Source organism: Sminthopsis crassicaudata, chromosome 1 (genome assembly GCF_048593235.1).
Source record: "Sminthopsis crassicaudata isolate SCR6 chromosome 1, ASM4859323v1, whole genome shotgun sequence".
Classification (NCBI taxonomy): Eukaryota; Metazoa; Chordata; class Mammalia; order Dasyuromorphia; family Dasyuridae; genus Sminthopsis; species Sminthopsis crassicaudata.
Genome location: NC_133617.1, coordinates 741,657,251 through 741,683,454, shown reverse-complemented (window position 1 = coordinate 741,683,454; position 26,204 = coordinate 741,657,251). Strand labels below are relative to the sequence as shown.

The following is a 26,204-nucleotide window of genomic DNA, read 5'->3' as shown; positions in this document are numbered from 1 at the left end:
GCAGGCAGCCCACCATGGAGCTCCTCCACGGCCTCAGAGGCCTGGGAAAGCCTGTAGAGGCCCCCAGAGGCACTTGCTGGACGCTTGGTGACCTGACTCTGATTCCCCCACCTTGAAAGTGCTCACTGCTCGGGCCCCCCAAGGAGAGGAGCAGCTTTGGGGGAGATTTCCATCTCCTTTTTCTGAGCTATGATGACTCTGCTCCGAGCACAGCTGCCTGTAGTTCTTCAGAAAGGGGGCATGAAGCCGGACTCTGCGTGGCCCCTCGGTTCTCCCCCTTCCTCAGCCCCCGGATTCTCTTTTCTCCGGTTCATTCCTGCCAGGCCAGGAAGTGCCCCCCGGCCAGGATCAGTAACCACCCAACGGGTGGTCCTGGAAACAAGCGGTGGGGGCATTTTATGTCCTTCCATTGGGAACTGCAGACAGAGGTCAGCCTTTGTTGCCTCTTTCCCAGGACTCAGGCCGGAGCTCTCTGCTGAGTGATGGTCTGGGACAGGCATTGCTGGTCAAGTTGGGGACCCTGGCGGTCCCACTGGGCTGGGAAGAGCAGCTTCCCAGAAGCAGGAGCTGCCATCTTGCCCCAGCGTTGATCTATCCGCAAGAGTTGCTCTCCCATCTCCCTGCTCAGGCAGTCCCTAGGCGTGGCCTGGCGGAGAACTTGAGGAGATGTAATGTTCTTGAATTGTGAGGGTCTGGTCGTCTGCTCAATTATAATCCTTCTCTGGGAGGAGATCTATAAAATCTTTTCCTCTGGGCGCAGGTTTCTTGGGAGCTCTGAATCTCCTCCAACTCTTGTCCTTCCTCAGATCAGACTGGTTTCCTTTCAGCCTGCCTGGCGTCAAGACTTTATCCCAGAGTCCATTCTCTCAGACCCACTGCTGCCCTTCTTTTATCCTCCCAGAGAATGGGCGTGGGATAATGCAAGGGCTTCTGGGAAACATTACTTCAACCAATGAGCTTGCTCCTCCTAGAATTGGCCCGAACCAAAGGTCTGAGCCAGAGAACTGTCAAGTCATCCTGAGTTTTCACCTTGTCACTGTCCAGACAACCTGAGTTCTCACCTAGTAATCCTAACATCTCCCCCTTTCTTTTGATTTAGAACATAGGATAGTCATGACCTTGAAACATAAATCCATCAATATGGGAGGTATTACATATAATTACATAGATTACATAAGCACATAGTAACATAGTACATGCTAGAAGTATGTAACAAATAACATGATCAAATAATCATAAATTGAGAATTGATAAATGTCCATAAGTCCATTGTCCATTAGTCTCATCTTGTGTGAGGAAGTCCAATGATTCCTGCTGGTTTTAAAGTTCTTTAACAGTCTTCTTATTAGCCATGCTCTTTCGGTGTCAGATGTTTCTTAGATTTTCTACTTTGTTTTGAGGTCTTTCTCTTTTTCTGTCTCTCTCTGATGGATAAGACGACTATGACTCATTAGCACCCATCTGATTCCTTCTCCATCTGAAGAAATACAAGCAAACCCTCTCTCCCAGGCAGTTAACCTATCTAATTTCCTTCTATTTACCACTTTCTAAATCTCTTCTCATCATCTGGCAATTACATTGGAGTTGTTTGCACTGGGCACAGCCCTGTTGGTTTAAAAGGCCTGTATTCTCCCCAAGTGTAATCTATTTTTGCAATCTGATTGCCTTTCAGCTGGCTTATCAGGTAATCCCGTTCTGCCATGTGATTGCTTTTCTGCTGGTTGATCACATCAGAGTCCTGGCCTTCTAAAGGCTCTTTGGGTGTAACATCAGCTGCCATCATGCACCAAGTCTTTTTTGCCTGGGGCCCTGGACCTGGGCCCCTCATCCCATTTCCCTGAATTATTCTACACTCTGATGCCCAATGGAGTCCTCTGTTGCATTTTGGACATGGGGTTTTAGGTCTTCTCTCACCCTGTCTTCTCACTGTATCTCCATACCTACACTGAGCTCTTAGATGTCCAATTTTTCCACATTGAAAACATCGCCGAGTTTCTCTAGAAGGCCCTTGCCAGGAGGGACCCTGTCTTTCCACATTCATCATTGTCCGGGTGTAAAAAGCATTTGTTCCCACTGTAGCACAGCGTCTTATGATCTCCTCTAAAGGAGCATCTTTGTCTAATCCCCATATAATTCTTTTGCAAATCTCGTTGGCATTTTCCTTAGCCAGATGTCTGGTCATTATTTCTGTAGCTGCATTTTCTCCAATAGTTCTTTTGACAGCAGTTTGCAAACGTCCCACAAAATCTGCAAAAGGTTCATTGGGACCTTGCTGTATTTTAGTGAAAGCCTCTCCCCGATCTTTCTGTCCAGGGAGGACACCCCAAGCTTTTATTGCAGCCTTAGCAATTTGTTCATATATTGTCCTGGTATAATTAATCTGTTCTGAATTCTCTCCATACCGACCTTCACCAGCCAAGTGCTCAAAAGTGAATTGTGTGTTAACTCCTATTTCCAAATTGCATCTGACTTGAATTTTACATAATTCATGAAACTCCGCAAGCCATAGCAAATTTTCTCCAGGTTCCAGGCATGTCCTTGCTATGGATTTCCAATCATTCGGGGTTAGGACTTCATAAGACAAACCATCTAGTAACATTTTGACATAAGCTGATGTAGCCCCATAAAGGGTACAACCTTTTTTCAAATCTTTAATTTTATTCAAATCTAAAGGTGCATATCTTCTCCTTTTTTTACCTACAGAGTCAGTATTTTCAATCACAGGATATGCATGTATAAAATCACTTATATCCTGTCCTTCTCTCTTAGCTTTAACCAATGCTTTTTCTAATCTTGTCATAGGCTTAGGCTGCTTCACAGACAATTCTGTTTGTGTTTCTGCCTCTTCCCCTCCTCTTTCTTCCTCCATCTCTGAAGGTGGGGTTGATGTGGGCCTGTCAATAATCTGCTCTCTAGGCAGGGTTGAAGCTTCTTCAAGAGAATCAGAGTCATCACACCCTAATTCCTCATTTAAATCTTCTTGCTCTAGGGCAAGATCTTGATCTTTCCTTTTTTCCTCACACTTCCTCCTCAGTTCATTTTTAGAACTTTTCCTTCTCCTACAACTTGCTTGATAGTTTAAGGCTAATTGAACTATGTTGTAGATATAAAATACTTCTGCAAAAATTGAACGAGGCCCATTTTTTGCATGAAATTCTTTCATTTCAAATCCCACTAGCTTCCATTTATCTACATCTATCTTTTCTTCCTCTAAGAACCAAGGGGATGTGCGTCTTAATGCAGCCAAGAGTTTAGCAATCTGTACCCAGGTTACAAATAAACTCTGCTCCTCAATTATCTTAATTATATTCTCTATAGTACCACTCCTGAACGGGGCTGGAGCTGAGGCTGCCGCTGGGGCTGGGGCTGAGTCGGCTGAGGTTCAGGGATTGAATATAGCTAACATCTGCCCCATTTCACTATAAGAGATTGCTGGTTTAGCCCTTAACAAGTTAAGTTCCTTATTTATCTATTAGCACGCTCACTTAATCTTTAACAAAGTTCCCTCGTTACTCACGGTTCTGGGTCAGAGAGACTGAGATCTGGATCGGAGGCTTTTCCACTGGAATCAGGACCGTGTCTGCCCCACGTTGGGCGCCAATTTGTAAAGTTCTTAAATTGTGAGTCCGGTCATCTTCTCAATTATAATCCTTCTCTGGGAGGAGATCTGTAAAATCTTTTTCTCTGTGCGCAGGTTTCTTGGGAGCTCTGAATCTCCTCCAGCTCTTGTCCTTTATCAAATCAGACTGGTCTCCTTTCAGCCTGCCTGGCATCACAACTCTATCCCAGAGTGATTCTCTCAGACCCAATGCTGCCCTTCTTTTATCCTCCCAGAGAATGGGCGTGGGATAACACAAGGGCTTCTGGGAAACATTACTTCAACCAATGAGCTTGCTCCTCCTAGAATTGGACCGAACCAAAGGTCTGAGCCAGAGAACTGTCGAGTCATCCTGAGTTCTCACCTTGTCACTGTCCAGACAACCTGAGTTCTCACCTGGTAATCCTAACAAGGAGGGACTTGGAGTCTTGGCAGACGGTGGCTCCCCAGAGCCCTTCGAAAGACCGCCTCAAACCCATTGGCTTTTTCCGTGCTTCCTTCAGTTTGGGATGCGCTCTAGCGACAGACTCCATTTTCCATTCAGGTTGTTTTGCTTTGGTCCTTACTCCACGACTCTCCAGCCATTTCCTTCCAGATATTTTAGAATCAATATTGATTACATCTTTGCTATTTTAATTCCCTCTGTTTAGAAATATTATAGGGTCTGCTGGCTTTTCATTTTCAGTTAACGAGCATTTATGGAGCACTTACTGTATGCCAGGCTGAGAAGTCTACTTTTTAAAAAATAAAAATCCTACCAAAGGCTCGTTTTGCAGAAGTATCCCTTGTAAGAGCCTCGCACAATCAAAAATGCCGGCATTGACAATTTTTTTTCATTTTTATTACAGCTTTTTATTGACAGAACATATGCATGGGTAATTTTCTAACATTGACCCTTGCAAAGCCTTCTGTTCCAACTTTCCCCTTCTTCCCTTCCCCTAGACGGCAGGTAGTCCGATACATGTTAGATCCAATATATGTACACATATTTATACAGTATATTCTTGTTGCACAAGAAAAATCAGATCAAGAAGGAAGAAAAAGAAAAACTGAGAAAGAAAACACGACGCAAGCAGATAGCGACAGAGAGGGAGGATGCTAGGTCGGGGCCCACGCTCAGTGCCCACAGTCTCTCTCTGGGTGCAGATGGCTCTCTCCATCACAAGACCGTTGGAACCGGCCTGAATCATCTCGTCATTGAGGAGAGCCGCGTCCATCAGAACTGATCGTCCTGTAGTCTTGTTGTCGGCATTGACAGTTAGTGTATGGGTGTCCAAAATGAAACATGCAAGTGGAAATCAGCTGCAGTTTCATTTTGCACTCGATGGAATAAAAGACCTGGATTCTTGGCTGACAAAATGAGATGGGGCTCGGGAAGTTCTACACGTGGCGGAAGCGGGGACTCGGGCAGCCCTTGAGAAGACAGAGCCAGTGGGCCTTTAGCAAAGCACCCCAAAAGTGTTGTCGCCTCCCAGGAAGAATCTAGCACTGCCGCGTCTGGCCCTGCCACCTCTGCCCCACTAGGGACCCAAGCCGTCCTAGACCCTGCTGCCAGCTTCCTCGCTGAGCCCCGCTGCAGGACCAGCGGCCTTCCAACTGTGCCCCACAAGGCCCGGTTTAGCTCAGATCTCTTACTAACAAACAAGCCTTGGGAATCACTCCGCGAGCAGTGCCCAGGCCCTGGTGTGTGCTCGGTCATGGTCAGTCCCTGGCTTGGGTCCGAGTGGTTCTACTCTAGGAGACCTGCACTGATGTGGGAGGACCCCGAGAGGAGGGAGGTTGCAGAAGGAGGCTGAGCTCCAGGGAAAGGAGAGGGCCTGGTGGTCTCTGGACGGGGGCCAGCCTCCAGGATTCTGTTGCTGAGGAAGAAAAAGGGGTGCTGAGAGCCTGGGAGCAGTGACAACCCCCGGGAGAAGGGGAGCTCAGTGTGGAGAGGAGGGTTTTCAGGGGAAGCTGGTGTGGGGAGAGCATTGGGAAGGGCCTTCTTAATGAAAGCTCCAGATCCAGATGGCACAGGTGGGAGAGGTTGGGGGATGTGTGGGAAAGAGGAGGCAGCAGGGGTGGGGAGAAGAGTTTGTGGTTGAGGGCTGGGAAAGGCGGAGGGGCCAATGGAGACACCCCGGGGAATAGGGCCAGGCAGAATATCAGGGCGGGGAGGAGTTCTGTGGGGAGGCCGCAGAGCCTTTCCCAGTTGTTCTCACCACGGGGCTTTGTGGGGGAGGCGGCAGCCTTGGTGGCCCCACCACAGCCGCTTGTTCTGACCCCTGGGCGAGATCAAGGAGTCTGTTATTCCGCCCGCCCACCCATCTCCCAAAGAACTTGACTCCTGCACGTTTTAGGATAGGGAACGGACCATCCATTTTTCTTCAGATAATAAAACTGAGATAGGATAAAAAGCCCTAAGCAAAGCTGTCCAGGCGGGGTTGTGTAAAATCCCAAGTAGAATTCAGGCCTGTGTCTTAAGGCAAAGCCGCAGACTTTACTGAGCTTTTGCTCGTGTCTCTCTCTGGCTGTAGGGCCAGAGCTCCGTGCCAGGACTGTCCTGGTGAGACTGGCAAGTGTCCGGATCCTCAACTTCCCAGCGGGCCTGGAATGCAATAATAGCTCCCGGTCTCCTGAAGGCAACGAGGAGGCTGGGAGCCCGAGGGATGGCGACTTGGTCCAAAGGACAGTCATTGATGGGCCATTTCCAAGATCAGTGACAGAATGGCCATGCAGGGTGACTGGTGAGCCCCGAGCGAGAGGCAGAAGAGTGGGACTGACTGGATGGAGATGGATGGGCAGCAGGGTCTGGGGCCAGCTAGATGGAAAGGGCTCAAAACCGGCGGGATTGTGGTGTTGGAGTGGGGCCATAGGAAGTCATCTTTGTATACGCTAAAATGAGGAAAAGGGGAGCTTCTGGTCGTGTGGCCGAGGCATCCCTGCCGCAGATCTAACCCGACCCGAGGTGTTCTTTGGGACCGGCTGAAAGTCTCCAGGCACATGTCGGTTTGTGGAGAGTTTAGCTCCCATGGCCATGTGGCTTCCTCTTTCCGGCCTGCCGTTCCAAAAGCTCGTGTGCTGGAACCGAAGCCGAGGACGGGCGATGGGAGGTCCGGCAGGACCGGGGAAGTTGCGGGCAGCTGCTCGAACGCTCCGTGGTGTTGTTTGGGAAGCTTTGGGGAAATTAATGATGTGCCCGCTGCCCCTCCTGGGGTTTTAATGACCCAACTTCCCAAGAGGAATTGGTAAACCTTGCTGTAAGGTACAGGAGGATTTCTTTTCTTCAGAGCTTAGATTATCTCATCAGCTTCCTGACTGCTTTCTGGCTTTTGAGTTAATAAGATCAAATGAAAGGCTATAAACATTAAAGCTCCCCATAAATGGGGGCTCTTATTCATCCCGTGAATAAACTTTGTGAAGAGCCTCGGCCATGAAAGCTGCCAGGTCGTCCAGTCTGCTCAGATTCTTGGGTGTGGCCTTGGCTTGGCACCTGGCACTGCCCCCAGACCGGACTTGGGTTGCCTTTCTCCCCACCGTAATTCACCTAAGGGAAAGGTGCAGAACCGCCCGTGTTTTAAACCAAAGTCCTTATGATGCTCCTTCAGCTTGTCTTTATCCTCTGAGAGAGGAGGTGGGGCACCGGCGGGAGCTGCCGTTTGCTGTTGAGGTAGCAAGCCTTTATTTCACTGCATCCTTCTCTACTTCTGACCGGCTCATTGTGTGGGCAAGGGTCCTCGGGGCAGGGCCCAGGACCCGCAGGAGGCGGCAGACCCGGGAGCTCTGCCGGAACCAGGGAGACAGCGCGGGACAGCCTGTCGTGATGGGAGCCCGGCCGCAACGGGCGTGGTGAGGGGCCGGGAGAGGGAGGCTCTTCCCCCACGGCGTCCTGAAGATGGATGGCGCGAGGGCCGTCGCTCACCCGGGCGTTTGTGCCGTAAATCAGAGAACCTTTATGATGGGTTTTAAAACTGTCAGTTATAAATCGCCACGATGCTCAGCCCAGTTAGTTCTGACAGCTAATGCTTTCCGACCCATAGTTCTCTCTTCTCATGAGGGCCAAGCAGCGATTCAGAACTGCTTCTGGGAAGTGCTGAGGGTCTCACTGAGGCAGAAGAAGAGCCGGGGAGATTCCTAGAAAGAGACCGAACGCGGCTTTGAATTCCACCTCAGGGGCTTTGTAAGTCACTTTCCGGAGTCTTCGTCTGCAAAACGGGCATCGGATGCTGGCGCTCCTCTCCCAGGGCCTTTATGAGAACCAGCTGAAGGACTTTGTGAGCCATCGGCCATGGCGGCGGGGCTCTGATCTCCGCCTCTGGGCCCCCCACCTCACTGGTGTCTGCCCCCTGTCGAGGGCATCTTTCCCGGCCTCAGGGCTGCCCCTGGGCTTGCTCGCCCTTGCCCGCGTGGCCGGTGGGTTGCCAGATCTGGCCATTTCTCCCTCTGAGCCTCCCCCTCTTGCCTGGACCACTTCAGTAGCCACCGGGTTGCTCTCCCTGCCTCTCCCACGGCTGCCTCTCCCTCACTGTCCCTCACACACCCAAAATAGACTTCAGCAGCTCCACACAAACGCAAACTCCCTTGTCTCCCTCTCCTGCCCAGTCACGCCGGGACCCTCTCCCTTCACCTTTGGCCCCGCTCTGGGTGCTTGGAACCTACAGCCTCCTTCCCTTCGCCTCTAGAATCCTCAGCGGGGGCGTCTCCTTAAGGTGGGGGCTGCTCCATGCGTATCTTTGTCGGGCGTCGCCATCGCTCCTCGGGCTCCGGAGGAGTCCACGAGCTGGGCCCGCCCCGTGGCGCCGGAAGAGCGGGAGCCACGTGAGGCCTTGGGCACGGGAAGGGCCCCGAGGAGGTTGTGGCCGCTCCTGCTCCGCACGCCTTGTTGCCTAGCGTGGCTCACACATAAGTTGGCTGCAAATCCGTGTGTTTTTAAGATCAGCCAGATTTATCTGCATTTCTTTTGGTTGCAAAACTAAAAGCTATTTTCAAAAGCGTTTTGTTAAGCGCCTGCACTTACGTATTTTGAAGCGGATGGAGCACGAACCTAAGCCCTGCTCTTTTCTAACAAAGTCAGCTCAGGAAAGACTGGGGGTGACTGGCCTTTGGATTACCACCGACTGAACACAGATCCCTCTCAGTCATCGGCCCCCCGAGGGTGCCAGGCCATCCGGCCGGGCTTCAGGCGCCCGGGGCTCCTCGGGTTTGCGGCCTGAGTGCGGGGGCTGGAGGCCCGGGATGTGAGTGCGAGAAGTGGCGTCCAGACCCTCCTCCGCTCGAGTCCTGGGTCTCGGCCAGAAGTGGGCGGCTTCCTCAGCTTGGTCTGCGCCCACAAAGAGCGACTCCCTGCGGGTCTATCTTTGCCATTGGCTTTCTGGGCCCCAGACTCCCCAGCGCAGGGTCATCAGTGTTTCTACTCTTTCCATTTGCTGGGGCCGGGTGATGGGGGGCCGGGCGGTGCGGTGGGCAAGGATGGGGGACTCTGGCTGCGGTTCTCGGTTAGCAGCTCCAGGTGTGTCCGTTAGGGGGGAAACCTCATCTGGCCCAGAACAAACGTCGGCCAGGTCATTATTCCTCGAGGAACATGGGAGCGGAGGAAGGGATGAAAGGGGAGCTGAGGAGGACGGGCTCTTCCTGTTTACTGAGCCCGAGAACGCTCGCCGCGGAAGGAGACGATAAGAGACTCGAGTTAACCAGAAACAGATGTGGAAGCTTCTCTTTCCAGCTTAAAGATGTTCCACATAAGGAGATGTGCACAAGCAGGCCCTGAAATACTGTTTCCCTGTGTCCCATTATTCCAAAAGATGTCGCCTTCCTGCCCGGGAAACTCCCCCCCGCCCCTTATCTTCAGGATCAAATACAAAATGCCGTTTTACGTCCCGTGGTGACCTGCCGCCCCTGCCAGTTTTCTGACACCTCGTGCCCCCCACCGCCCCCCCCCCCCCCGCTCTTTGATCCGGTAACTCTGCGGGGACGAGCCGCCTCGGCTCTGGCTCTTCTCACCGGCTGCCCCGGACCCGGAAGCTCCCGGGACTCCTTCCCACCTGCGGGCTTCCCCTCAACTCTCCCCCTCTCTCCCCCCTGCTGCCCCCGTCCTGTTATACTCCGGATGTGAGAGTGGGGGGGGTGCGGGCATTGAGAGCTCCCCAGGGCCGGGGCTGCCCCGGCCTCTTTCTGAGCCTCAACGCTTAGCACAGCGCCTGCATACAGTAGGTGCCTAATAGCGCATCAGTGACTGGCAGGTAGCCTGGACCCACGCTGTGCTTCCCGCTTGGCCGTGTGACTTTTTCCGGGTTTCTCTTTGCTCAGCTGTAGATTGAGGAGATCCTTCTAGCTTTACATGTGTGACCCTGGCCCGGTCCCTCAGCTTCCAGACTGTTCTAAGGGCCTTAGATGGAGGGAGCTCTCATGTTGGGGTTCACCCTCTGGCACCCGTGGCTTTGGAAGCCTGCAGCGTAGCCCCCGCCGCCCGCCCCCCCCCCCCCCCCCCCGGCCGCCTGGCTCGCAGTTCTGCGCGTCTTGCTTATAAACAGTCGCTGGCTCGCTGGCCCCCGTTGGATCGTGACGCCCAGAGGGGCCGCCTTCTCCCGTGGGGCCGGTCACCCAGAGTGGCCAGAGATCGCCGGCGGAGCCGCGGACTCCGAGAGCCCCAGCCCGTTTCTCGGCGTCTCCTCCGCGGCCCCTCTCCTCGAGGGGAGCCGCCGTGGGGGCCTCCCCTTCCAGCCCCGCCCAGAGCGCCCGCCGTAGCCGGGACCCCTGGAGGAGGTGGGCGGCCCCTCCCTGGAGCCGTGCTCTTCCCTTCCAGGGCTACCTGTGCTTGCCGTACATGGCCCTGCAGCAGCATCACCTGCTCTCCGACGTGACCGTGCGAGGATTTGTGGCCGGGGCGACCAACATCCTTTTTCGGCAGCAGAAGCACCTCAGCGACGCCATCGTTGAGGTAGGCCTTGAGCGGAGAAACGGGCTTGTGTGGGCAGGGGAGGGGCTTTGCCTGGGGTCCCCTTCTCCCCCCAGAGTGCTGGCCGGGGGGCGATCGGAGTCCCGAGGCCGGCTTTCGGCTCCGGGCCCCATTCCTGCTCTAGAACACCGGCCTCTTGTACTCGAGAGGTAGAAGCCAGACACGACTCCGGCCGCTTGTGCGCGGGCGCCGCCGGGCTCGTGGATCCGCTGCTTGGGACCGGGTGCGATCTGGGCTTGGGAGGGGGGTGGCGGCCCCGGGGGGCGCGCCTCTGACTGGTGTTCCCCTTTGCTGGGGGCCTCGGGGTGCTGAGGGGACTTGGAGCTGCCGGGGAAGCTTCTCTTTCGGAGCTGTGCCCCTTTGGAGTCAGAGACCCCTCAGCGGACCCTTCTCAGGGTCCGGTATTGAGAGCCTCCGTTTCTGTTAGAGGGACGTGGAAATACGGGGGCCGCCTTCCCGCCGTCCATGGACTCCCCGAAACCTCTCCTTGGACCTGAATAAGAACCCCCGTTTAGATCCCCGAGTTGGCTCCGCAGGGCACGACCTCCCCGGGGGGGGGGGGGACACTCACGTGCTCACTCACAGGTAGAGGAGGCGGCCGTCCACATCCACGACCCGGAACTGAGGAAGATCCTGAGCCCAACCACCGCCGACCTGCGCTTCGCCGACGACCTGGTGAAGCACGTGACCGAAAACAGGGACGACGTGTTCCTGGACGGGACCGGCTGGGAGGGAGGCGACGAGTGGATCCGGGCGCAGTTCGCGGTCTACGTCCACGCCCTGCTGGCTGCCTCGCTGCAGTTAGGTGAGCGTCCGGCCCTGGGGCCTGGGGGGAGGGGCTGAGAGGACGCCCCCGAGACTGAGCTCAGCCCTGGAAATCGGGGCGCCGCCCCAGCTCTGAATGTAGAAGTGAAGCCACGTGTGAGCACTGCTGCTAAACTGCTGTCCCTGAACTAAGTGTGGAATGGCGCTACGTTAACATGCAGAATGACGGATAAAGAAAACGATGAAAATTAACCAAGTTCAAAAAGCAGGTGGGAACAAGCCAGGGTGGAGTCATTCCTCTCTGGACGGTGAGACGTCTCCGCGCACGAGACACAGGCCGCCCCCGCGCCCCTCGGAGCCTGTCAGAGCCCCCCAGCCCCGGCCGGGCCACGGGGCTCCTCCTTGGCCTGTGTGAATGCGAGGGGGATCCCCAGCTTTGCTGCTCGGAGCCCGGGGGCTGGCCCAGCCCCCCCCCCCCGTAGGACAGGGGCTTGTTTCATCTTTCCAGTTGAGGAAACGGAGGCACCTAAGAGCCGGAGCTCTGCCAGCCTTCGGGCCCTGGGGGAGGGCTGGCTCCCGGGAACCGCTGCTTTTTCTTGACAACTGCTCGTCTCCCCATCTGGGCGGTTGCAGCAGAGGGAGGTTAAGGGAGGACATCCATCCGGGGGACAACCAGAAGGCGGGCGTCGGGGCCGCCGGGAGCGCTGCCCCCGTGACAGCGGCATCGGGCGGCCACCCTGGCTCCGGTGTGTGAGGGCCTGGGTCAGCCTCGGGTCACGGCGGAGTCCGCCCGGATCCATCAGAGAGCTCGGCGCCGGTCCGTTCTGCCGGTTTGGGGAGGAGGACGGGGCGGGTCTTGGGTGACGTCCCCGGCTGGAAGCCCCGCGGCCTGACCCCCGTGTTTCCTTGCCAGACAACGAAAAGTTGCTGTCGGACTACGGGACCACGTTTGTCGCAGCCTGGAAGAACACGCACAACTACAGGGTCTGGAACAGCAACCGACACCCGGCTCTGGCAGAAATAAACCCAAAGTAAGGAGCGAGGCGGCCGGCGGCGGGGTCCGGTCCCGAGGGCTTCCCGTCTGCCCCCTCCCGGTCCCTGATCTCATGGGCTGGCGTGGGCTCCCCCTCTGCTGCCCCTCACCTTCCCTGACCCCCACCTCCGCGCCCCCGTCCTTGCCCTGTGGTTCCTGCTCAGGCTCCCCTCGAAGCCTCCGCCCGGCCGCCCCCCGTGTCTGCAGGGCCCGCCCCACGCTGCCGGCACCGTGCCCTCTCACTGCTTGTCCCTGCAGGCGGCGGCCGGTTGGCTTTGTGCCCCGGGCCCTGGCCTAGTGCCCTTGCTAAGTCTTTGCTGATTGAAGGCGAGGCGGGAAAGGCACGGATCCTTTTCCTGGGGAAAATCTGGGATCGGCCCGACGGCTTTGCGGCTTCCCCGAGACATCCCCCTTGCTCTCCTCATTTTGGTTAATTCTGGGGCTGACTCTTCTGTTTGGGGGCAGGGGGTGGACACGGGTGATGTCCAAATCTGGACAGGGGGCGGTTTTCTCTGCGGCTTCTGCATCTTGCCCGGAGGCCTCCCTCTCTGCAGGGGGCTCGCCCTCTGTGCCCGAGCTCCTCCCGTCTCTTCAGGGCTTCGAGGCGGGTGACCCCCGGGCCGGGCTCTGCCCAGGGCTTCCCACACAAACGCCGCCTCTCTTGCTGGGTGATCTCTCCTGAATGACCTTCCGGCCGGTGGAGAGCCTTCAGCCTCCTTCCCTCCCCTTCACGGCCACTCCTGAGGATCTCACCTATTGAAAAACTTGCCATCTGCCCTCCTGGGCCTGGCACTCGGGGCCTTGTGCCATCTGGCCTTACCTCGCCCTCTTCCCTGGTAAAACAGCAGGTAGTGCAGGGCGCAGACCTCTGGGTCTGGAGTAGGGAAAACCGGAGTTCAAACCCAGCCCCAGAGACTTCAGAGCTCCGGGACCCGGGCACCTGTATTTCCCTCATGTGTTAGCTGTAAAATGGGGACTTCCCAAGGTTGCTGGGAGAATCAAACAAGATAATATTTGTCAAAAGAGCTTAGCACAGCGCCTGGAACGCAGTAGGTGCCAAAGAAATGCTTTTTCCATCCCAGTCAGCTTGGGCTGCTCACGGTAGCCAAGCTTTGCTTGAACCCTTTGTCCATCCCCCGCCTCTCTGAACTCGCCTGGGTAAATCCTTCCCTCTTTTCTCGCTCCCTTTGGCCCCTTTCTGGGACCGGTGTGGCCGGGCCCACGCTCCCTGCCTTGCTGACCAGAAGCCCAGACCCTCGGCGGGCCCGCGGCCCCTTGCAGCTGGCTGGGAGAGTGCAGTTGTGCCCCTTTGCCTTGCAGCCACCCTTTCCAGGGCCAGTATTCGGTGTCGGACGTGAAGCTGAGGTTCTCCCAGTGAGTATCCCCGGAGTCCGGGGGCGTCGTGTGAATGCTTCGGCTTCGACCGGTGGGGACAGGGGAGGGGGGCAGTTGTCAGAGCCGCTCCACTGCCTCCTCCCCTGGCATGGGGGGGGGGTCTGGAGAAGTAACTGGGGGGAGGGTGAAGGGTCTCCTGCCTCCAGGCTCACTACCTAGCTGTGGGCCTGCCACTGCCTCCCTGAGGCTCATTGTCCGTATCTGTAAAATGGGGACAGTGACAGTTTTCTGCCCACTGGGCCCTTAGGAGGAGGGTCTGCCCGTGCACGTGCCGCCCTCCTCCCTGTGCCCACAGGGACAACATCAGACAGGGTGGCGGGGGGGGGGCTTTCTGGGAGTGCTTGACTGGTTGCCCTCCTCTTCCCAGCTCTGTCCAGAACAGCGAACGGGGCAAAAAGATTGGAAATGCCGTGGTCACAACGAGCCGGAACGTCGTGCAGACCGGGAAAGCCGTGGGTAAGGTGTCTCAGGGGCCCAGGCTGCGGCTGCACCCCCGGGGAAAGGGGCTGTCGGGGGAGCTCGGGCAGTCCCTGGGAGAAAGGCGGGCAGCTTTTATGCAGAAGAACGTGGCACCGGTCGGGCACCTTCCTTTCACCGAGCCCTGTCCCTCTGCCCCCTGAGCCCGGGCCCCTCTGGGCAGTGAGGCAGCTCCAGCAGCGCCATGCTGACCCCTGACCACGGTGGTTCCAAGCAGCACCATTCCCGCTTCCATCGGCCTCTCCCCAGGGCTGCCCGGCCCAGAACCAGAGAGCGCCCTTCTCCCGAGGGCCCGCCCCGCTCTCTTCCCTCGCGCCAGGTCCCCTCTCCGGCTCCCCCCGGGAGGTCATTGTGTCCGGCACATCCCTGGCTGGCACGTGCTGACCAGCTCCGATGCCTCATTAGGGAGCCGCTTTCTGCTCAGAATTGGCCAGATCCAATCTGTGTGAGAGCCGCTTCGTGCCCCCAGCGCGGGGACAGGCATTAAGCGTCGGGTGCCTGCTGTGGGGCCCGTGGCCTGGACGGAATGGGATCCCCGCCGCGCTGGGCACAGACAGCCTCCCACTTGGAAACAAGGCTTTTTAAAAGCAAAAACGAACAAAACAGTGATTTGGCCCTAATATGCCTGGGAGGTGGAGGGGGTTTGAAATCAGACATTAACGTGGGGGTTTTTATCATTATTATTGCTCTTAGCCATTTAACAGATGGGATCTGAGAACCTGGATGGGCAAAAAATGGCCTCTTTATTCTATAATTATTATATTTCATATATATATGTGTGTGTGTATATAAAATATAAAAAACTAGCCTCTAAAAGAAACCTTAAGTTCCATTTAGCATTTCCTTTGATTATTTAAAGACGTGTCTCTGAGGGGGGTCCCTAGGTTTCAGCAGACTGCCGAAGGGACTCGCCGCCCCAAAGGCTCCAGGCCCTCATGTGAGGAGTCCGGGACACGCCGGGTCCTCCCTTTCTCCCGCTCACCCCCATCCATCTGAAGTTTTGAAATTCAGTCTCTCCTCACAAAATTAAGACCCCCCCCATTTTTCCCTTCCATGTATCCAGGCCAGTCTGTTGGAGGAGCTCTGTCCAGTGCAAAAACAGCCATGTCCCTGTGGCTGTCCACTTTGACCCAGTCCACCACGCAGGGGGGTCTCACAGACCCCTCCGAGGGGAAACACTGAGAGAGACGGGCAGAGCCTGCTGGGAGAGCGGACCTTCTCGCTGCCTTCGGGAGCCTGGATGCGCCTGTGGGAGAACCGCCACGCCGGACTGTTCAGTGGCCGAACGTGGCCAACGGTGGCTCTCGGGGTATTTTTAAAATACTGTACGTGGGCGGGTGGATGACCGTCGCGCGTGAAAGGAGGACCATCATGGGGCTGCCCTCTAGAACGTTTGTCTGAGTTGACTACTTTGATTTCAATCTGAGCCTTTCTAACTCGCGCAGACTCCGAGCTGGACCACGTGATGGTTGGATTCCCGATCGTGTGCGTTTCTTTGTCTATAGAAGTTGTTTATGTAAATTATAGTATGTTTCACCTTTTGGAGAGACAGATGCATAATATAATTTGTTCATTAAATATAATACTCTATAATGATTCCTCTCAAACTGGGCCCTTGGCTTCGGAAGCTTTGAGCCCTTTGCTGTTGGGGGATTTTTCCCTATTTTTTTCTATTCTAAATGAATTTGAGCAGAGGTGTAGATTCATCATTAGGTGATAAGGGTAGAAATTTGCTGTTTCCCAGCCCACCCTGGGCTTTCCTTTCCCCAGCTCAGTCACAACTAGTGTCTTGCAACTCAAAGATGATGATGGAATAAAAAGTGAGGTTTTTAAAAGTAATTCTCTAATCTTGCAAACTCCCCTGGCTGCCCCCCCCCCCCCCCCCCCGCGTTTCCTCGGGCAGCCCCAGAAGGCGAGAAGGCAGGCCGCACCGGTGTCCACGCTTTGGAAGCCACCGGCCGCCCCATGCTATTTTTCAAGATGGCTGCTCTGTGTCTCCCTGAGCCTTGAGCCACAGCTCGGGATCTAGCTTCCCAGGGAAGGTCTTGCCCATATCCCGTTTCACCCCCAGTCTAGGAAGACCCGGAAGTGCATTTTTCAGTGGCTCTGAGGGGTGCAGGGAGCGGGCCCCCTGGTGCCTGGGGCCCGGGGCCCTGCACAGGAGTCCCACCGATCCCTGGTTGAAGAGCTCATGCCATGAGCCCTTGGCTCGGTGGCCCGCCGCCGGGCCTGGCTGCCCAGGGAGGAGATGCCAGTGGGAGGCTCTGGAGGAGCTCCCCATGTTGGCAGAGACCCTCCAGATGAGTGCCCCCTTCACAAGGAAGATGCTCGCCACACCCCGAGGCTGAGGCTCGTTTTGTAGACTCCACAGTGATTCCCCCTCCAAAAAAATCAGTGTGACTGCACTCCCCACTAGTCCCCCCGTTGGCGAGTTCTCAGGCCCCTCAGACCAACTAGCCCAGGGAGGTGACTTCTGGGGGAATCGGTTTGGAACCATTGCTGTGAGGACGCGGGAGCCAGGGCCAGGGAGGAAGGGAAGCCGCGCTGAGGCCCTTCCCGTCGGTCTGGAGAAGCGTTCGGTGCCCCGAGGGATCATCCATTAAGGCTCTGAGTTTAAAGCTTCTGATGAAGATGCTGCTGTCCCCAAGCAGCCTGGGTCCGGCCTCTTGGGCCTGGTTTCCAGTAGGACGAGCCGCGGGCACGACTTGGAGCCTGGGGCCGCCGGGAGCCGGGAAGTCAGCTCCTTGATCGCTGTAGAGTTGGGGGCTAAGGTAGAAACGGGGACGTCAGTAGGGGCACATGGCGCCCCCTCGCTTGGTTCCGGACGCCGAGGGCCCGCTTTGGGGTGTCCCGACCCCGTGGCCCCCCACACTCTGCTTTTCCCCAGTAGAGCAGCGCTGGTGACCATGGGCCGGAGCCCCCAAATGTCATGCAAAGTCTAGTCCCGGCACCCAGCCAGCCCCGGAGGGAACCGCGCAGCATGCTGGGGGGCCGGCCCTCCTCTTGCTCAGAATCTCCTGGCCCGAGTGAGCTTCTTTTCCCAGCCCCCCGCCTTGTGCGAACGTCCGTCCGGGACAGTAAGGAGGGACAGAGACCGGGGCCTGTCCGGGGACTTAGAGGGGGCAGGTTCCGCCTCGGACGGACCAGAACAAGGCACCACCAAGGCCCAGGAACGGGTGTTTGCTAAGATTTTGGTGCACTTGTATCTTGCAGCCACTTCCAAGTTTGCTTTTTGCTTTACTGGTTAAAGAAGGGCCACTGGAAGTGGCGTGAGCGGGCAGCCCGTTCCCCTCGGGTCCCCTGACCCCCATGTACCCCGAGCCGCTCCCAGGGCTGGTTTTTTGGGCGCAGAGCGGGATCGGTTTCCAGTGGGAAGGGCCCTTTGTCTTCTTGCCAAGTTTGGATGTATTTCAGCCGGACCGGGACCGTCGGACTCGGGACTCGGACTCTCAGTCTGGCTGTTTGTGACTGAACTCTGGAAGCGTTTCACGGAGGAAACCCGGAGTCCGGTGCTCCCGGGCGACTTGAACGCCGGCGACTGCGCCCACGGGCGCCCGGAGGTCCCGGGCAGGAGCCGCCATTGTGAAAGGCCCGGGGCTGTAAATCGTATTGTCCAATTATGCCCAACTGTAAAGCGCTCGCCGAGCTTCTGTTCTTTCAACAAGGAAAAACGTGAGAATAAAATCGTCCTGTCCCTGCCCTGCCTGCGGCTGACTCTCTGGGGCCTCGGCTTCCCCCACAAGCCCCCGGGACGCGGGGAGTCCCAACCAGGCAGCCGGCCCCTTGGGTTTCCATCGCCGCGGGTGGGGAGCAGCCTCTGCACCCCCTACCCGAGCTCCTGGGAGGGCACCCCTCCCCCAGCCTCCCCTCATTGGGGGTGCACTTGGGGAGAGGACGTTCTCCGAGCTCCCCACCCCCACCTGGACCTGCCTGCCAGGCCAAGCGAGTTGCGGTTCTGCCTCCCCCCCCAGCTGCCTTTGTTAGTGGGGTGCATTGCACATTAAAATGTCAGCATTTGTCTGGGGTCCGGTGACCCCCCCCCAGTGCCCCCTCCTAGTTGTGGCGGCCTCTGGGACCTGCCCTCAGCTCCCTCCCCGTCTCTGGGCTGTCCCCCCGGGGTCATGGTTCCCTTCCTGATGGGGGCAGTGTGGATGGGTGGGCTGAGGCCCTTTCTGGGGGCGCCGGGCGGTGGGTGAGGAAGGCGGCCTGTGTGTGGCTGGGAAGGAAAAGCCTGGGTGGGGGAAGGGAGATGGAGGAAGAGGGGCTCGCGGTGGGGAAGGCTTCCCGGAGGCAGGAACAGGGCCCTCCCCCTGCGGAGCCTCTTTTGAAAACCCCATTTGATTCCCAGCCCTGACGCCCCCCCCCTGAGCAGCCCGCAGGCACCCAGAAGGCCTGGGCGGGGGAGGGGATTCCCTTCTGGAGGCCCAGCCCCAGCACAAAGGCCCCGGGCGTGGGGGCCGCCGGCCGCCCCCCCAGCCCCCAGTTTTTGCACTGAAACCCCCAGTTCTCGCCCCTCCTCCCCCAGTTGGAGGCGGAGACCTCCTCTTCCTCTTTGTGGAGTTTCTGCGGAGCTCCCGAGCGCTTTGCTGAGAAGAAAAGGGGCTTCATCCGTGAAAAAAGTTCTCTGCCGGCCCCCTCCCCCGCTGCTCCAGGCCCTGCGCCCGGGATTTGGGGTGCTCGCACCCCCCACATGTCCCCTTACAGCCCCCACTGCTCCCTCCCAGTATAAGCGGTTTCTTAGTGAATGTGGTGATTTTATGCATCTGAAAACTTTCCCCAAGGAATGCGGGGCCCTGGGGGCTGCCCCGGGGGTCCGGGACAAAAGGAGGAGGGGGCGGGAGGCCGCTAAATCCGTAAGACTCCCCCTAAAAAGCCTCTTTTGCCTGTTCTCCCACTCCCCCGCCCCAGCCCCCAGTTTTGATGAACAATTCCCATGGCCGGAGGGAAAGTAGAAACCATGGAGCTCTGGGAGCCCCGCATTGGGAAGAAGGGATGAGCCCCTCCTCCCGCAGCTCAGCCCCGCCCTCCCCCCCATTTACTTTGTAGGCACGGATCTCCCCATTGCCGTGGCAACCCGGGGGCCATGAGGGCCCCACCACCATCCTCCAACACTTAATGCGGGCTAGCCTTTGTCCGGCTCCCCCAGGCCCTGGGGAGGCGGGGGCTGCCATGACCCCGGGGGGAAACTGAGGCCGGGGCACTGAGCTGGGGCCTCAGGTCCCACTGAACCCGGGGTCCTCCTTCCTCCAGGTCCCGCAGGAGTTACAGAGGAGGAGGGAGGTCCCGCATCGCAGCCCCCCAGTGCCCCCGTGCCCCCTGCTCTTGGCCCCCAAAGGCCGGCCGGCCCAGAGGAGAGGGTTTGGCGGAGGGCCTGACCTAGGGTCTCGCCGCGGGGCACGGCCCACCCGAGTCAGGGATGCCCCCTCCCCCGCCGGCCTTAGTAATTGCGACCACCTCCCAGGTTGTCCTGGGGCAAAATGAAATAAAAGGTGTCGGGGGCTTGGTCAGCCTCAGAAATGCTCGCAAGGGGGCCCAAGTACCCGCAGCCACCCCAGGCGGCCTTCGCCCACCTGAAGGAGTCCCAATGCCCGCTCTCTTGGGCCAAGGGAGGATTTATTCAGGGGGAGGAGGGACAGAAAAAATGGAGGGACACCGTGGACCCGGGAATGGTCCTCCGAGGAACTCACAACTAATTACCCGGGGAAAGGGGACCCTCTCCCCCACCCCCCAGAGGTCCTGCTCGCCCTTGGCTGGCAGGCCAAACCCTGAAAGGGCTGGGAGAAGTGGGGAGGGGGCCCAGTGGGCTCAGGGGAGATACCTGTGGGACTGGATTGAGCTGCTCCCGTCAAAATGAGAACAGCCGCAGGCAGATAATGAGTCCGGGAACCACTGTCGGGGCCTGTGAGACATGTGGCATTGGAACCCATCTTACAGACAAGGAAACAGAGGCAGACCCAAGGGGAGTGACCGTCCCGGGCAGCCCGTCACACCGCTGGTTTGCACAGAGACCCCCGGGGAGCAGAGCTCAGGGCAAGGAGGATGGGAGGAGGAGACCCTGTGGGGCTGTGTCTTTGCTCTCTCCAGGTGTTTGTTAGGGGAAAAGAGGCCGTGCAGAGAACAGAACCGGGTCCCAGGCAGGCGGAGAAACAAAAGGCCCGCTCTGCACTTTACCGCCATGAGAGAAGGGCCCTTGTGGGAGGTGTTGGAAACGGGGAGACTGGGGGAAAGGCAGCATTTTAGGCGGTCCTGCGAGGGCGGTGGGCCCCGAGGTGAACCTGAGCATCGTTCTGAGCCCCTTGGGGGAACCTGCCAAGCTGGGACAGAAACAACACCCAGAGAGATGCTACAACCAAGGGACGCCCTTTGGCCGCCGAGGTGAGTAAAGGGACGGCTGAGCCCAACCAGTGGAAGCCCTCGTACCCCAAGGGACCCAGTGGTTGCTCAGGAAGGACATTCCCAGCTTGGGGAACCCCCCCGGCAGAAGCACCCACCTTTTTGGGAAAGCTGTGGAGAACGCAACCGGGCAGAACCTCAGTTCTGTGGAAGACACGCCCTGGCAGTTCTGCCAAACGGGCACCCGCGGGGTCTTGACCATCCTCCTGCAGTAAGGTTTCCTTCCCCCCCATTGCACAGACCCCTCCTTCCAAGCTCACAAGGACTTTAGTGACCAAAGCCAAAGGCCTTTCTTCACTCTTACCTGATGTTAGCTTTTGAAAATGGGGGAGGTTCAAGGGAAGTAATGAAAAAAAATTAAGTGAAGGTGGTCTATCGGTACCTGATCTAGAACTATATTATAAAGCAACAGTCACCAAAACCATTTGGTATTGGCTAAGAAATAGACTAGTGGATCAGTGGCATAGGTTAGGTTCACAGGGCGAGATAGTGAATAAAAATAGCAATCTAGTGTTTGACAAACCCAAAGATCCCAAATTTTGGGATAAGAATTCATTATTTGACAAAAACTGCTGGGAAAACTGGAAATTAGCATGGCAGAAACTAGGCATGGACCCACATTTAACACCACATACTAAGATAAGATCAAAATGGGTCCAAGATTTAGGCATAAAGAATGAAATCATAAATAGATTAGAGGAACAGAGGATAGTCTACCTCTCAGACCTGTGGAGGAGGAAGGAATTTATGACCAGAGGAGAACTAGAGACCATTAGTGATCACAAAATAGAAGATTTTGATTACATCAAACTAAAAAGTTTCTGTACAAACAATACTAATGCAAACAAGATTAGAAGGGAAGTAACAAATTGGGAAAATATTTTTAAAAGCAAAGGTTCTGACAAAGGTCTCATTTCCAAAATATATAGAGAATTGATTCTATAAGAAATCAAGCCATTCTCCAATTGATAAATGGTCAAAGGATATGAACAGACAATTCTCAGATGATGAAATTGAAACTATATCCACTCACATGAAAGAGTGTTCCAAATCACTACTGATCAGAGAAATGCAAATTAAGACAACTCTGAGATACCACTACACACCTGTCAGATTGGCTAAGATGACAGGAACAAATAATGATGAATGTTGGAGGGGATGTGGGAAAACTGGGACACTGATACATTGCTGGTGGAGTTGCGAAAGAATCCAACCATTCTGAAGAGCAATCTGGAATTATGCCCAAAAAGTCATCAAACTGTGCATACCCTTTGACCCAGCATTGCTGTTATTGGGATTATATCCTAAGGAAATACTGAAGAAGGGAAAGGGACCTGTATGTGCCAAAATGTTTGTGGCAGCTCTTTTTGTTGTAGCTAGAAACTGGAGGATGAATGGATGTCCATCAGTTGGAGAATGGTTGGGTAAATTATGGTATATGAAGGTTATGGAATATTATTGCTCTGTAAGAAATGACCAGCAGGAGGAATACAGAGAGGGTTGGAGAGACTTAAATCAACTGATGCTGAGTGAAATGAGCAGAACCAGAAGATCACTGTACACTTCAACAACAATGCTGTATGAGGATGTATTCTGATGGAAGCGGAAATCTTCAACATAAAGAAGATCCAACTCACTTCCAGCTGATCAAAGATGGACAGAAACAACTACACCCAGAGAAGGAACATTGGGAAGTGAATGTAAACTGTGAGCATTTTTTGTTTGTTTGTTTTTGTTTTGTTTTTCTTCCCAGATTATTTTTACCTTGTGAATACAGTCCTTCCTTTGCAACAACAACAAAAAAATTTGGTTCTGCACATATATATTGTACATGGGGTATACCATAAGATATTTAATATGTATGGGAATGCCTGCCATCCAGGGGAGGGGGTGGAGGGAAGGAGGGGAAAAACTCGGAACAGAAGGGAGTACAAGGGATAATGTTGTAAAAAAAAAAAAAAATTACCTATGCATATGTACTGCCAAAGAAAATGTTATAATTATAAAAATTAATAAAAAAAATGCTTAATAAAAAAATTGTGAATCAGCAAAAAAAAAAAAAAAAAAGGGAGGGGCTCCTGACCATCTCTGTCCCCTTAATTAGGTTCTTCCAACTCTTGCTCCCTTCCTCCCTGCATCCCATTCTCAGCCGCCTCTTCTTCCCCTGCCCCCTGAGAGTGGGTACAACCTTCAAGGCTCCCCCCTTTCTCAAAGACTGGGAATAATATCTCAGAGGCTTGGTACAGAGCATCTTCTCCCCTCCCACCACGAAAGGCCCTTTCTCCATCCCATCCTCCCTGACTTCTCTGCGGCCCTTGAGGCTGGGATCCCCCTCTCCTCCCGCTCTTTGAGCTTGGGGGACGCTGGTCTCTCGTGGTCCCCTCAATGGTCTGGATCTTCCTGCAGACCACAGCAGTGCTCTCCAAGGCTCCAAATTCTTTTTGCTCTACCCTCCCTGAGTTCGGGGCCCCCTCCTCCGCTTCCATGATTGTCTATTCTCAGATTTACGCGGCTCTAACTGCCGTCCCCCGTCTGACCTCGCAACTGCCTTGTATCTTGAACCGGATATCCAGGAGATGTCTCCCACCCATTGTGACCACAGTTGAACTCATCCTTTCCCCAGTACCCACCTGGCCTACGGTACTGGCCTACTGCTCCCCTCCTCAGGACCCCCTAACCAGTCGTCTTTCTCCTCCCATTCCCTCTCCATTCCCCCCTCACTCACCTCCTGCTGGGACTGCTGCTCCTGGCCTCCTGCCACTCCCACCTCCCTTTCCTTCTGCTACCAAAGAGACATCACAAAAGCAGGTCTATGTCAAGGGGCTGCACCCCAGCCCTTCATTCCGGGGCTCCTCTTGTATTTCCACAACCAAACAGGCGATTCTCCGTTTGGCTTTTGGAGGCCCTTCCCCTTTTTCAGGCTCGTATTTTCCTTTTCTTCACACACTCTATGCTGCAGTGGCACTGGCCTCCCAGCTCTTACCTGAGCCCACACCCAGAAGACTCCCTCTCCCTCCGTCCTCTCCAAGACCCAGCCTCCCCAGGTGTCCCTCTTCCTTCCCGGGCCTTCTCCCCGGACCATCTCCCATATGTAATGGGCACACACACATTCAGCAGATAGTTGGCATGCTGTCTCCCCCCATTAAAACGTCAGTCCAGCCAAATATCCATCATTTGCTTTGTGCAAAGTGCCGGGGACACAAAAAAAGGGGGGGAACGATTCCTGCTCTCTAGGAACTGGCAGTCCAATGGGGGACCAATCTCCACAAAAATGGTCCCTTCTGGACCTGTTTGTGCAAGAATGCTTGTGGCAGCCCTCTTTGTAGTGGCCAGAAACTGGAAAATAAATCAATGCCCATCAACTGGAGAATGGTTGGGTAAATTGTGGTATATGAATATTATAGAATATTACTGTTCTGTAAGAAATGACCAACAGGAGGAATAGAGAGAAGCTTGGAGAGACTGACAGGAACTGATGCTGAGTGAACCGAGCAGGACCAGAAGATCACTGTACACTTCAACAACAATACTATATGATGATCAATTCTGACGGACGTGGCCCTCTCCAACAATGAGATGAACCAAATCAGTTCCAATAGAGCAGGAATGAACTGAGCCAGCTCCACCCAGCGAAAGAACTCTGGGAGATGACTATGAACCAGTACATAGAATTCCCACTCCCTCTGTTTTTGTCCGCCTGAATATTGCATTTCCTTCCCAGGCTAATTCTACACTGTTTCAAAGTCTGACTCTTTTTGTACAGCAAAATAACTGTATGGACATGTCTACATATATTGTATTTAATTTATACTTTAACATATTTAACATGTGTTGGTCAACCTGCCATCTGGAGGGAGGGGGGAGGGAGGGGAATAATTAGAACGAAAGGTTTGGCAATTGTCAATGTTGTAAAATTACCCATGCATTTATCTGGTAAATAAAAACTATTAAAATAAAAAAAATTAAAATAAAATTAAAATTAAAAAGAAAAAAGAAAAGAAAGAAAAGAAAATGGTCCCTTCTGAGCTCCCCTATACCCAGACTCCTGGATTTCTTCACATGAAAACGCTCTTTTCCCGTCTAATCTTCTTTTTAGTAAAGCATATTCCTGCAGAGCCGTATTGCAGCCATGGTTCTTATGCCGCTGGGTCTTGGTGACACTGGGATAATGTCAGGCTGGCCCCTTCTCTCTACGAGTTCACTCAGTTCAGTCCTGGATTGGACCTTCGTAGAGTGAGCTTTATTGCTGGTTCTTTTCTAGGACTTTGTTCCTTCTGAAACTCACGGACGGGAGGGAGGGGGAAGGAGGTAGCTTTCGAAACACTGTCACTCCCTACTCAAAACTCTCCTTATTGCCTTTAAAATCAACTAGAAAAGGGGTCATTTAAAGGCCCTCGCCAGCAAGGGTCACGTCTTCGCTCCACCTGCCCAGGGATGCAGGCCCTCTGTGGCTCAGCCTTGAGCCAGCACTTCTCCCCTCTCCCCTCGTGTCTCAGCATCCGTGGCTCAAACTTCCCTCCGTCCCCATCTTATCCACCTGTTCTCCTCCAAGATCATTTTCCCCTGGCAGTGCACCAGGGGCACGGACGTGGGTCCGGCCATACAGGTTTGCTCCCTCTCCTCCGGCTCAGTTTAAAACCCTTCTGACTAGATCTGTAAGGTTCTGATTAACTGTTCGGTAGAATCCACTCACCTTCACAAGCCATTGTCAGTCTTTTCATATGCCCAAGGTGCTCGTTGGCCAAGCTTCACCTGGCTTCCTCCTAGTGTGATCATTTGTGCCTGACTTAGCAGAACTGAGTTCCTGTGACCTCCTTAATGAGAGACAAAAGTACAGTTCACTCAACTCGAGGATGGGAGTGGAGCCACAAGAGCGCCCCTCGGACATTCAAAGAGCTTCCTTATACTGTCCCAGAGAGAGGCTCCTGAGGGTCTCAGAAAAAGCCTGACTGTGTGTACTATGACTGCCGTCCCAAAGAGGCCGAGTTGAGTAATGACCACTTCTAGAGAGCAGCAGTATAAACTCCATCTTTTTCAGTGTAAGATGTGAAACTATGCAAGATGTAATTACACACTCTTTAACGTAGGTAAGATGTCACCGAGTTTTGAAACTGGAAAGCCATTTAGCATCATGCAGCCCAAAGTCGAACGAAGCGCCAGAGAGAGGTCACCCAGCTAGGACATCAACGTGGGCTTCAAACTGAAGGCCCACTGGCTCTAAATCCTCGGTTCTTTCCTCTACAATAGCTTGCCTTGCTCAATGTAGACAACCACATTCTGACCAACACCCAACCAACCACCCTAAAGCCTGATGAACTCCAGGAATTGCTAGGAAGGGAAAGAGGAGGAAAAAAGGAGGGACACAGGTCTCCCATAACCACAGAACTATCTCTGAAAAGTAATAGATGTGGCCCATTAACTTTGTGCACTCAAGAAAAATGTCATCTGAAAGGAACAGCATGAAAGCCATCTGCCACTCTAGCGGACCTAACGCAGAGGGGACCTTTCACAAACGTCACCACCCTCACTGTGGTGGACACTGCAGGCAGTCAGCGCCCAAAGCCAAGTTCCCGTGGGTGACCAATCAGCCTTCCAGTGTTGTAGCTGGG

General features: G+C 54.9%; 1 protein-coding gene across 1 annotated transcript in view; it reads left to right on the top strand.

The window, feature by feature from the left end:
- Nucleotides 1–17,900, top strand: part of AVL9 (AVL9 cell migration associated) — a 60,724-nt gene extending 42,824 nt beyond the window's left edge. Inside the window, exons 11-16 of the mRNA XM_074284345.1 lie at nt 10,380–10,514; nt 11,118–11,337; nt 12,211–12,328; nt 13,651–13,704; nt 14,093–14,181; nt 15,266–17,900. Of these exons, the coding sequence (XP_074140446.1) occupies nt 10,380–10,514; nt 11,118–11,337; nt 12,211–12,328; nt 13,651–13,704; nt 14,093–14,181; nt 15,266–15,384 (735 nt within the window). The 3' untranslated portion in view covers nt 15,385–17,900. The remainder of the gene's footprint in view (nt 1–10,379; nt 10,515–11,117; nt 11,338–12,210; nt 12,329–13,650; nt 13,705–14,092; nt 14,182–15,265) is intronic.
- The last annotated feature ends 8,304 nt before the right edge of the window (nt 17,901–26,204 follow it).